Below are 13,547 nucleotides of genomic sequence, written 5' to 3' on the forward strand. Positions count from 1 at the left end.
GTTTTACTTTCACAGTCTGTTCTATGTTAATGTTTCTAGTTTTGCTTCCCTTGCCTCGTCCTGCTTAATTACTCTCAGCTGTGCTCTCCTCCTGTGGCTCATTCCCCCTCGTTATCCCTCAGTGTATTTAAGCCCCATGTTTCTCTTTGTCAGTGTTGCGTCCTCCATCATAGCTGTGTGATTTTTCCCTGTGGCTCCTTGTGCTTTAGTTTTTCCAGTTTAGTTTATTTTGTATTGTTTTTCGTGTCCCACTCCACGCCAGCAATAAAGCTGTGTTTTTTGAGTTTACCTTTTGTCTCTGTGAGTTTGCGTTTGGGTCCTACTTTTGCCTGCACACAGCCGTACTGTGACAAACATTGGCTAAAATGCAGCTCCAAACTACGACAGGCTTCGCCACGTTTTACAGATGGCTGCAGAGGCTCTGTTGTACCTCTCTCCTGACCTCACCTGTTGTTGTGATAAAGATTTGTTTCAAAGACTTGGATGTATCACTACATAAAAACTGTTGCCACTGGTTTTCAGTCCAGTTCTTGTGTCATATGTCATACCTGAGTCAAAGTTGTGCTTGAATGACTCATAAGTCAGTATTTAGTGAGATAACTGTGTTTTCCAGCTACAACAGGACATTATTTTCAGTACAAAGGCAAGCAACAAGCTAGTGATTGCAATGGAGAATTTAGCAGCTAAAGCGCAACATATTTTCTTCAGAAGATAATGAAAAGACAAGACAAACAGTGATTGTTTGACCAGAAAGAAGACTGCAGAAAAATATATTATAAGGTGATAATAATTTCATTTGCATTCAGTTTGTTATGCTGCCCCCAAATAATCATCCAACCAGAAAAAAAGTTAATATCTCACAGTTTACTGAACTTAAAAACACTCTATCGTCTTTTAGACCCAACAGTCTCATACTCGTGTGTGTGTGTGTGTGTGTGTGACTATTTGTGTTCTGCTAAACTGCATTTTGTTACATTTCACACTAAGCTCACACTTGAGAAAGATCAGCCATGCTGATTGCTCCAGCAAGTGAAGGTAATGCTTAGGCTAATTGCAGTTTCAAGATAGCATTGTGCTCATCACGGCCAGTTGACTTTATGGTCTCCCGGGGTTTGCTGAGACTCATAACGTTGGATTGTTGCATCTTAACCTTTTCACAACCTTTTAGTTCATGCTCCCACAACTGTGGACTGATGTCCTGGACAACCTAATAAATAAGGATTAGGGCGTGATAAAGAAAAGGAAACTATGGAAGTATCAGAGTTTCCGTTCCTCCTTCACACACTGGTTTGACTCACATGACATGAGTTGTTGTTTTCAGGCGAGTGCGCTTGTGTGCGTACACCAGGACACAAACAGAAACCCTCTGGGTCAGTGTGTGTGTATCACAACATATTGGTGGACTTTCCCTCTCTGTCTCCAGTATACCTGTGATAGGGGGCAATACGCAGACTGTAACCTGGATATGAGGGTAAATATGCTGAAGCAGAAAACAATGCAAGTCTCACACCTCAGGAAGGAAAGCACTGCCAAATGCCTCCTTTGTCAAACAAGTGTACAGCCTGCCAGGAGTGTGCACGAATACCAGAATCCACAGAATACAGTCTGGAGAGGGTTACATGCCAACATACTGACCCAGATATGGAGACAGGGGTGTTGTGCTTTGGGAAGACTTCAAACAGTGCATAGGAACAGTATGCCAGGGTCTTCCATCGAAATGTCTATGAAAAACAATGCGCCCATTGCAGAAAAGCCAAAGATGTGTTGTGTGTGTGTGTGTGTGGCACAGTGTGACTGTAATTGTGTGCAAGTTCCTTTGATGTGACCACCCACTTGATTTCTTAAGCTTGATTTAGACTTCTGTGATAAACCTACATCCTAACTTACATAGTAACCGGAAACTTCTTTTGTCCCCACATTGCAAACTTCCACGGCATTCTAGTCATTGTGCTACGCGTTGACCTGACGTGTAGATACAATTTTCAGGAGGTGCTCGTCAGGTTACGCAGAACTTTGCTGCGTAGGGTTAAAATGGAGTTCCAGTTATGGCGTAGGTTATGATGTAGATGCAGAACTATACACTCCCTCACATGCTAGCTACCAGTTAATTCAAGGTATAAAAATGAAGTTTCCGAAATCACGGAAAAAAAAACCCCAGACATCTTAAGATATATAAAGGAAAAAAATCCACCGACTGAGTGAGAATCTGAGTGAACCTCAGTCTCTCTCCCTGACAACCAAACAAGGGGAATAAACCAGCCAGGGAGTGACAGAGCCTGCTGAGCCAGGACTGATTCATTAGCCTCGGGACAGCATTGGCATGCTACACCATCATCACTGGGGAGATTTACAACCTCCTGGCTATGGATGAAAATTCCTCCAGGATTATTTAAGATAAAGAATATATTTAAGAGGATATACACCTCTTTGAAAATGATAATAAAGAGAATAGGGAGTGACATATCCAGAATGGCATCAATTGGTTACTTAGTTACCTCCCAACTTATCCATGTTTCTTATTTGAAGCAAAAACCAAAAAATATTTATTTCATGTGATGAAAGCCTTTGCAAAAAATATTCTCACATCCGATGTCTAAAACTAACTTTTTGGTTTCCTGACCAAGAGACAGACAAGCCAATCCACTGGCTAAGCATCGCAGAGATCAAATTTACATACATACATTTACATAGATATTTAGGTAATAATTATGTATGCAACCTTAAAGACATGGTCATTATTTGAAACAAATTATGAACAAACAGAAGGACCTGTATAATTCATATAAATCTACTTTGCTATTAAATGTATTCAAGAATGAAACCAACTTGATGGTTTTGTTAAACATGTGATGTTTATCGACCTTCTATACACTCTCTGCAGTTACCCTGTTCCATTTACTCACCTTTGTGGTGGACAACCTCAGAGAATTACCCGCCAAATGGAAATTTTTACCCACATTACACCTGTTACCCGCCCTTCACACAGGGAGGTAGAAGGTAAGTGCCAGAAAGGTCAGAGAGTGTTTTTTAAACCACAACAGAACTTATTACCTCAACCTTAACCTAATGTCATGAGTTTCTATAAATGGTGATCAAGCCTAAACCCATTACCAAAAAACTAAAATAAAAAATCAGTGACAAATATAAATTTCTCACCATCCATGTAGAACATTTACTCGGCAGCTTCCATGATAGTCTTCTTCTTCTACATACGTTGCATGTATTGTGGGTACTGAATCAATAGCTGTTGAACAGCTATAATAAGACTGATGACGCAAGGCCTCTTTCACCTCTTCTGGCTTATTTCTATAGAACAGGGGAGACTTTTGTTGTTGTAGGTTCGGGAGTTTCAGGAGGAGTTCCTGTTGTAAATTCCCCTTCATGTGTGGTTTCCTTTTCACAGTAAAGGAGATGGATGCCCAAAGAAAGAGCTCTCAAAATTCACAGGAGGAACACTTACTGTAATACAATATGATTCAACCAGAAATCTGAAGTAGCAGAACAGTGAAAGATCAAATGCTTCCAAACTTTTTTAAAATTCCAAACTATCCCAGATATCCTTTGACATCAAGCATGAGGAAACTGGATTATGTACATTCAAAGGGAACAGTTGTGATTTGCAGTTGTAAATCTTTCCACCTTAGACTCAAAAGTTTGAAATATAAACCAACTCAGCTGCAGTATGTTACACTACAGGTCTCCATACAGGAAGTAAAGGAGAGGGTGTCAAATGGGAGGGGAGAGGAGGGGCTGGTTGGGGGGGGGGGGGGGGGTTAGGCCATCAGAGACGGATGGGGGAGGCCAGGAATGTGACCTTGCACAAACACATTGACTCCTGTACTTGGTATGAAGTGGGGAGGGCAAAAAGTGGGATAAGGCAGACTCAATTAAAGAAGAGGAACAAGCAGCAGAAAACAAACATCAGTCATGAGCTGCTGTTGACTTGGCTCCAAATACGAAGAGCTTGTTTACATCTGTCAGAGCGCTTTCTCAGATGACAGCGCTGCCGTTAAGAGGGCACGCAGCTGCAGGAAAGAGGCAATTGTCGCAAATGAGAAAAGCAAGTTGTTCAACTCTGCTAACTGTGATGTTCTCTGAATTAAGTGGGACGCTGTGTGGGAACGTGGTCTGTTGGAGCCAAAATGATCAGTCACAAGATCTGCAGAGAAAACGTGATCCTTAAGACACCATCTGTGCTCAGAGGACTGATTTACTTGTTTGCACAGATGACTAAGTCTGTCACATATTCCTCACAGATACACCATATTTCTAAGAACTTCTACTAAAGGAAAAAAAATAGAAAAATATACTTAAATTTCTTTTTCCCCCCGTTTTATTAGATGAGTGGATCAGTTCTGTCTCTTTTACACAATAAGCATTCTGTCTATTTATTGAGCCTTGTTCTGCTGAAGGTGTATTCCTCTTAAAAGGGAATTTTTCCTTCCCACTGTCACCAAGTGCTTGTTCACAGGGGTCACCTGCTTGGTGTGGTGTTTTTCGCTTATTGTAAAGTGTATTACTTATAATATAATAGACCACTTTGAGGCAACTGCTGTTGTGATTTGGTGGCGTATAAGTCAAACTATTAAATATAGTTAAAACATCTTTTTAGCTGCTTCTTTCAGATTCAAATCTTCACATGAATCATATTGACATTACAGATCAGAAACTATTGACTTTATCCACACGCTGATATCTTTTCACTTGACCAGACGGCTGTGCCTTCAAAAGGGAGTTTTTTTGATGTGAGATTTTCTAATGATTCATTCTGGGTTCCCCACAATTTAACGCTCAGGTCACTTCTAATAAACAATTATCTTACCATCAGCCGTAAATACCAGTAACATCACTGTAACTGGAAAGAATAGTGACTAACAGGGAAACAGGAAAAAAAAACAGCGCCAGACAGACATGATGAGGCAAGTTATTCACAGTTGGAGCATGAAGAATCCCACTGAGGGTATCTAACCCTCCAGTTTCCTTATTCTTCTTATCGCCAACTGCTAGCCAAGACATGTAGGTCCAGGTAAAAAGCCGGGATTTGACCCTGCTATTGGTTGGATGCCCATCATTGTGTTTTATATTTGCACTGGTTTATATTTAGATCAGTTAGGCAGATCATGGTGCCTCTAAACTCAACTACAGCCAAGAAAAAAACACAGAAGACAGACCGACTTTGCTATCAGTAATCTGCAACGTGGATTTCTGACATGTTTACAACATTGCAAGTTTTCACATCAGTGAACATTCAGTTTAAGCTTGTGTGTTATTACCCTCAACAGTGTCTATTATTATCAAACTTAGTTTGGATATCAAGTTATATTGTGGATCTGGATCCCATTCAGCAAAGAACCTGGATTCGTTTCATTTTGTAGGCAGCACATATTATCTTGTTTTGGCAAGACCACTGTCACTGGTTCAAATAACAGAAGCTGTTGTTTGAATCATAAACAATTTAGCTTTTTTTGTTACTTTGTGCTCTATCTGCTACACTCTGTCTTCTCTGTCTTCAAAAATTAAAACACCATCATTTAGCTGTTAGCTATTTTCTCTTTAGCTTGCAAATTATGAAATATAGATAATCAAATAATTTAGGATATTGGTAAAAAAGATTTGTTTTCAGTAAGATAATTATCATTACTGTACTGGATACGGATTTAACCAAGTGCTATAATAAACAATTATGTTTTTCTGCTTTCACATTTCAGTTTCTGGTTATGACATGGAGGGCGATGTCTACGACATTTCTAAGTCATAAATTGGCAATAAAGGTTACTCCCAGATGATCCAATAGTACTGTAAGAAAAGCTTCACAGTAGCTAACCCTAGTTGTTAAACCTCACCCAGCCATACCAACTATGTGCTACCTTAACCTGCTCAAATAAAGAGCAGATAAAGGAGTGCTTGAAGTGTTCAGGCCTACAGCAGAAAGCATTAAAAATATTAAATCCTCCAATATAGGCTGTCTTTGCTGTTTTCCTTGTTGTGTTTTTACTCCACGAGGCAAGTCTGTCAGCTTCCTATCTTTTATCCAAGAAAAAGTTGCCTCTGAAGATAAACAGAGGCTTTTTTTGTTTAACAAAAATTGCCTCTTTGTTATAGTAATAATACATTTGTGGTAATGAATAAATAAATGAATAAATCTGAGTGTATTCTTAGTTTCAGCAGCATAACATACACATCGCATCTCTCACCTCATCATGACTGTCCTTATCCTCCAATGGTATGCGGTATGTCTTGTGTCTTTTCTTGCTATTACAGTTAACTGGTACTTTGCAGGCCCTGTAAAATCAGGCAATAACCAGCAGGACAGGAGCTGTAGCTCTGCAGAGCAACAGACACATGGTCTTTGTGCGCAGCCAAGCCATAACACTGGCTAAGGTACATCCAGTGCCACAGGCAGGTCATCAACCGTGCCATTAGGGAGCATGGACTGTGGAAACGTCTTGTTGATCACTAGTGAGCTTCTGTTGTTGCACACATAGTAAAATTAACCATGAATGAGCTGTCTTTCATAGCAGTGCAGCAGGAGCCTTCAGGGCATGGCGTGTGATGTAACACTGTCAGAAATGTGTCATTCCAAGAGGCCTTAAATGCTGGCGATACAGAGAGGGCTTTGAAGTGCCACAATGAACACTGGGCCTTGTGCACCCCCCCCCCCCCAAAAAAAAAAACAAAACAAAAAACCTCCCATTGTAACCCCATCCTCCCCCTCCATCCACATCCACGGGCCCTATCACACAGACGCAAAGATTGAGGTTACATAACTTGCTTACAGGGAGTCAGAGTGATTTAATTTAAGAAAAATGAAGAACAGACTTTGACCCCATTGAAGCTGCCAAAGTACTTTTTTTTCCCAAGCTTTAACTTAGAATGCAGGTAGCACTCACATATGCACAGCATGCACACACACACAGACACAAGGACATATTTGGGACATTTTCCATTCAATAGTGGTATTAATTAGAGAGAGAAAGGGACAGACAGAGTAAGCCTGAGTGAGGACTCTCATCAGGCTTTGAGACAGCAGGGGGCAATATGAAAGCCTCATCTCCTACGTCGAACCACCTCTCCGGTATTGTTTACCAGCATACTGACGACATGGGGGGGGGGGGGGTTTAATGAACACTGCTCCCCTGCCGTCTGTCTGCAAGTAGGTCTGTACATCCACAGTTTCCTGTGCACTATGTGATAGAGAGTGGAGGGAGCATTCACTACAGATTTGAGTTTTTTCTTTAGATCGATTCATAATAAAGTGGCCCATTGGGAGAATTGCAATGTAATGATATAACATGTCAATAGAAATAAGTCTTTTCATCAGATTCATTCATTCAGAATAGATTATTTGTATTGCTAAATTATTCGATAAATATTGCTTAGAGAAACTTGTGTGCTGCTGTATGTATTTGATATAAGATCATTATTTATATTTGCTTTTTTCCCCCATTTTTCTTTTTTATACAGAGTCTGGAAAGTGAGGGCAAAAGGTAAACGAGGGAAAGGTTCAAAGTTTTGGGCACAGACTCGACATCCAGTCTGGCTCTTATCTCGGAAAGGCGACAGGCTTGATGGTTTCGTAGATGAGTCTAGGATCTTATCTACACTCATATCCAGAGCCTCATAGCACCACAGTCTGTCCTTGTTCAGTCAAACACTCCACCTTCTCTCTCAGTACATCGCAAATTGTCAAGAATCTCCTCACATAAACCACTTTAGGCGCAGACCAGACACACTGAAGACAACTTTCACAACTTCTACGTGACCGAAAAATGAACAAGGTAAAAAAAAAAAAAATTATAATAAGATTCTCATCTAGGCAGGCACAAATGATAATGAAAAAACAGCAAGCACTTACCAGCTTTTTCTTTCTCAGGAACAACGGGGGTGCTCTGGGAAAAAGAGGAGAAAAAAAGATTATAGTCACGATAGCTTGGCTATGATGCATTTCCATGATACTTGATGCCACGGAGTGATTCACACAGGAAACTCGCTTGATTTTTCTTAGCACTTGTAAGCATTCCTAAATAAACCTTGACCTAGAGAGTGTAATTAAAATAAGCATTCATCCTGTGTTATTCCAGTGTTTCAGCAGCTACTTATTTCATTCCTTTACATGTTATCCCTCTTATTTGAGGAGCATCTGCAGTTTTATAAACCAGTGTTTTAACACGAGCTCAGCAAATTGTATGTATTTGCTGAACTGCTTGTTCGTGTCGGTCATCTGGCTAAAGAGAAAAGCATGCCAGTCATTGCATAAAAATAAGTGTTGATCTTCGGTATTAACCATATATGCTTCTAAGAATCTTGCCTAAATGGAGCGTATAATTACACCACATTGTTTCATGACATACCAGGTTTGAGATACCAGGAATGTGGTTGCCAAAACCCAATATGCATAATTTTATGATGTGTAAACATTTTAATAAATGGTTACAGTAGATAACAAACCTACCAAAGAATTCTGAAAAAACCACATCATTAAAAGTGTTCACACAGCACACTTTCCTGTGAGTTAATGTTGATTCAGCTCTCACGTAGGTCGTCTGGAGACACATTACTGATAAAATCACAACACATTTTGTAGCTGTAGTAGATTCTTATTATTCTAGTTGCTTAATATGACCTTTTTTGGATTTGTTGCAGGTTTTAGAAAATAATGCTGCATCAACAACCTTTCTGGGTAAAAATAGAACAGTCTGTGTGTCGTTTCAGTGGTAAAGTGCATGTGTGTCTGCACGTGCGTAGAGTGGAGCATTCAGCTGGAATGTAAAGGTCTTTCTTGGTGCTGACTTTTGACCTCAGGGTCTTTTGCTGATCTCCACACCCTGACCTGTTTAATCCAAACTCCCCTGGAAGAGATCAGACAAAGTAAGCAGGACCATTCTTACAATGCTCTCACACTGCCCAGAGAAGAATTCTGTTTTCATAAAGTCTAAACATTGTGATATTATATGCGATATGATATTTGTATTAGGATGAGTTTACAACTCAATGTTTATTTTGCCCTCAGAAATAGCTAAACAGCTTTAATGATGTTTAAGTATGCTGTTACAACTTTGACCTCTTTCATTCCATCCTTCTTTTAGAGCGATAATGCCTCAAATGGCACCAAAATTCAAATTAATCACATTGAGTGGAAGCAAAAGAAATGAATCATTCTTGTTTCACCTTCAGGTGATTAAAAAACAGCAGAAGTTAGAAAACGTCAGCCAAGAGACCAAAGGTTGTGTCCTGTCTGAGAGCTTGGTTTCACTTATCACTCACTGATTTGTTTCATTTTCACTCGCTTATTAGTTTAGGTTTAGACACCAAAATCTACTTGGACAGGTTTAGGAAACGCATGTTGAAAAATAACACTTTCCTATTGCATTTAAATGTGATGCCAAGGGTGCACCCATATGCAATGAGTTTGGAGTGAAAGACCTATCCTACTAATGCCTAAACCCACATTGTGGCACAAATACCACAGGACAGCTGGCTGGAAACATGTAGTTTGGGTTAACAGTTGAGGCAATTGCCCACACACTCACTTTGGCTGAAGAATGATCACATTCTGTTCTTCCGAGAGTCCTTACTCAGTGATACTGGCATCAGAGATTGGCATAAGGAGTCCTTTGGTGATGTGCCATAATGGACTCAAAAAAATGAAGATCCTTTAAAGAGTGACTATTTCCTTAAGGAAAAAACTCCATTCAAGAAAGAAGATATTTAGTGTTTCCCTAAAAGACCAACTTGTAACTTGTGTTTTATCCTTTCTGTACCATCCGTAAGGTTGGGAAACACGTTACCTTGTAAACATATTTCATTTCAAACATTCTGGACTAATGCTGCATTTCATTTACCTCAGAGATCGGGTTTCAGAGCTGTGAGTGATTTCACTCATGAATTGAGCAAGTTTTAGTAGCAAAGTCAGTTGTTTTACTTCCTAGCAAGGTAGAACTATTCATGCATCACAAGAAATACAGCGCAATGATGCTTTTTTGCACGTAAAAGATCTCCAGCGTGATCATGGAAAGAGCCTAGTCAGAGCTCTGCGTATGGCTTATTTATCGAGTTAGAAATACACAATAGTGGCTGTACAGTTTTAAATCTTTACTGTTTTACTACTGCATATGTTCACGAGTGCCATCATGTCTTGTTAAGTCAGTGTTGGTGGGGCTGCTCTAACTATTCGAGTTGGAAATTTGATTTGAGGGGGTGTTCCAGTTGGAAATTCTGACTAGGAATTTTGAAATTGAGCTGGAATGCACTACAATGCAATACGATGCCTCTATCATCATTTATCACATGTAATTTTTGGATGACGAGATACCGCAATAAGCTTACAGAGAACCGGCGTTACGCTAGTAACCAAATAATTTCCACTGTTTCCTGAAATTTGATGTCAACACTAAACTTTACAAATCTGATTAATACAAACTCCCGGCCTTGTAAATGTTTCTTTTTTTCTCTGTTAGTATGAGCACAATATATTTTGCCATAAAGGGAGCATTACTTTGATTATTAATCACTTTTAATTTCATTGGCATCAGGCTGAAGTACGGTCACATTCAAGAAAGAAACATGACTAGTCATTACAGAGCAAAAAATATGGCTACAGGCGATTTGCTCCTCCAGTCTCAGAGGCAGCCCCTGTATTTTATGACTGAATAACCACAGGTATGACACGGTCTGGCGAGTATGAACACAATGGCTGCTCTTATGCACGAGTTTGTTTTTGCTAACGTGTTTGCTGATTCACGCTGGATAAATGAATTATCTTGGTCCTAAATCCAGTTTTTAGAATCCAACGAGTGAATTATCTGCTCACACATAGTTTAAACTAAAATCCACACAAAATCGTAACTAGATTTTTATCTGGCGATGCATTTGTTTATGGTTGTTGAGTATGCATGTGTACGTGTTTATGTCTGCACATGTGTAACATATCATATGTGTGCTGAAACAGCAGTAAATCATTTGTCGGTCACTTTCAGACGTAACACGGGTGAAGTTTCCTCTGTGGACAAACAGCTTCACAATTTATTGCTAATTAACAGCCTAAAAAAGACACCAGGGAGAAGCTGAAGGCTCCTGTCATTAAATTATCCGGAACAAACAGAACATCAGCAGTGAGGTGATGCCAGACATACATTTATACTCAGTGCTGTTTCAGCTGTTGCACACGGGTAATATTAGCTCTGCTTTTTCAGCCACAATGTTTTGTTACAGGAAAACATTATGAATGGTATGAGACTCAGCTAAGATAACACAAGCCACCTGCTCCATTTTTGCCTTTTCATCAGCTGGATATAGGTTAGAAACAGTATTTATTATTCTTGTTTCGCCACAATATACAATTTTATTTGAAATACTACCAAAATGCCAAAATATATCCTCAAACAGCGTTTTATATTTAAACAGCACCACATTAACTCAGATTTTGTACATGTACAAGACATGTTATTCCTTTATATTGTAGCAAAAAGGTTCTTTTTAAAAAAAATCTGAATGGCTAATGTTTTGTATTTTCATCTACAACTCTGAAGGATGGAAATATGGGAGGTCTGTGTGGCTTCTCTGTTTAGGTCTAACAAGACATTTCAGTTCACCAGTGCACCCATCTTATTGTGTAAACACGACACCACGGGTTCCTTTCAGTGACCCACAAGATCACTTACACACAGTGTAAACCTCAGCTTTCACGTACTGTTGCGTTTCACTTTATGATAGCAATTACAGATAATGAATACATTTAGAAATATGTTCATATATTTATGAGAACAAGAATGTTAACGAATACACGTAAGTACCAGTGATTTCACTGCACCACACTCACATATTTTCTTAATGCTTTTCTGTTCTCCCCCACTCTGCATGCCACAGTGCAGGTTCTCCCAGTGTGGGGTCGCCCAGGCCGTGTCAAGTGTCCACTGGGGAGCTGCAGGCTGCACAGCACACAGGCATCAGCTGCCTCATTTACTGCCACTAATTTACTGGAAGTGGTTGGTGTTGGGGCACAAGGGGTACGGTATGCGTCTGCCTCACATGAGTATGTAGTGGCCTGCAAGCATGCGTGCCTGCATGATTACACACTGTAGGGTTGTTAATTAGGGTCATTACTCTAAGCAGCAGGCCGGTGAAATTGTTTTTGTCTTGGTTTGGGTTTTTTTTCTCCAACAAATCACTTTTAGTGAATACATTTCAAAAATCCAGGTATGAAACTTTTTTTGTATTTATGTATGTATTTACTTTACTAAACATTTTGGATATTTTGATTGGAATAGTATGGAGAACTTTGACACTTAATATTACTGCCTTACTCTAAAAGCTGTTCAGTTATTCTAATGTTTGTTAAGTGCTCCTGGCAAGCAGGAATCAGGTATATATTTTTAAAATATTTATCTAACTATTTGTAGTATATGTCCCCAGAACAGATGCTTGTGACACCCTTTGATATCAAAATTCTGGAAACATGATGAAAACACAACAGAATTTGTTCTTGTAGTAGGAGGAAGCAATAGTGGAGTTCACTGGGAACAGGAGAACTGAGTAAAAAACTCCAAAGATTAAACAAATATAGCATGAGAGCAGAGAAAGATGCAGTGGACACTTTTCATTGCTTTTAACACTTGTTTTCACCTCAGCTTTTTGTAATGTTAGAACTTCACCCTTCACTCTTTCTTCCTGTCCTTTGTGCTGGTGTAACAAGTGAAGTTCCCCAGTGTGGAGTTGTTGGTCAGTCATTTCTGCAACTGACTGACCAACAACAGCACAAGCAAACATGGCCCAAGGCCGGTTGTAGCACTTACTTTGTACACTCTCTCCATCTGACAACAGAGCTTTGCGAGCTGGAGCAGAGTTACATGCATGTTACCTCTGCTGGACCATCCTTGTATAATGGAAATATGGGAGGTCCTATTCACCAGGGGTCGCTACAACGGATGAATCCCGCAGGTTTGATTTGGCAGATTTTTAACACCAGACGCCATTCCCGAGGCGACCCTCTCTCACTTGAAACAGGGCACTGCACAGCTACAAGCATTTTACCTCATGTCATACTTTGCATGGTTGTGTGTGTGATAAATAAAATTTGAATTTGAACATTCACATGTTATATGAATATGTTAATTACAAACCTTCAATGTAAATAAGTGTTAAATAAATGGTCTGCTACAACAATGCTGGTGATAAAAAATTACTTTTTAATACAGGAGTTTACGTTAAAGTACATGGGTTTGGTGCTGTTACCAACTACTACATTTCTGGTATTGTGACATCAGCCCTGCTTCTGACATTCATCTGGTTTGGGACGTCGGTCCGTACTTGCCCAGATTTTCTGGTAATGAGAGGGGATTACAAAACCACTCTTAACCCTCCTGGAATGCTCGCAGACTCATTGGAGCGTTCTCAATAATATATAGCTTGTCTGATATTTAAGAGTTAGAATTTAGATGATAAAAACTGCAGTTACACTGGGACATCCACAACAGCCAATGTGAGAAAATGTACAACTAGACAAGTGAATGGGAAGAGGTATGAAAGGTAAGATGCTAAGGACATACGAA

The 13,547-nt window shown here is 39.6% G+C and overlaps 2 protein-coding genes across 3 annotated transcripts in view; both read right to left on the reverse strand.

Annotated features, from left to right (window-relative positions):
- Nucleotides 1-13,547, reverse strand: part of LOC113024198 (MAP/microtubule affinity-regulating kinase 4-like) — a 597,794-nt gene that overhangs the window by 244,787 nt on the left and 339,460 nt on the right. The window lies entirely within an intron of this gene.
- LOC113024199 (uncharacterized) overlaps nt 3,774-13,547 on the reverse strand; it is a 37,656-nt gene continuing 27,882 nt past the window's right edge. The window contains exon 5 of one of the 2 annotated variants that reach the window (XM_026171072.1): nt 3,774-7,889. In XM_026171072.1, the coding sequence (XP_026026857.1) occupies nt 7,809-7,889 (81 nt within the window). In that variant the 3' untranslated portion in view covers nt 3,774-7,808. The remainder of the gene's footprint in view (nt 7,890-13,547) is intronic. The other variant, XM_026171071.1, reaches the window with a different exon arrangement.

Source organism: Astatotilapia calliptera, chromosome 6 (assembly GCF_900246225.1).
Source record: "Astatotilapia calliptera chromosome 6, fAstCal1.2, whole genome shotgun sequence".
Taxonomy (NCBI): domain Eukaryota; kingdom Metazoa; phylum Chordata; class Actinopteri; order Cichliformes; family Cichlidae; genus Astatotilapia; species Astatotilapia calliptera.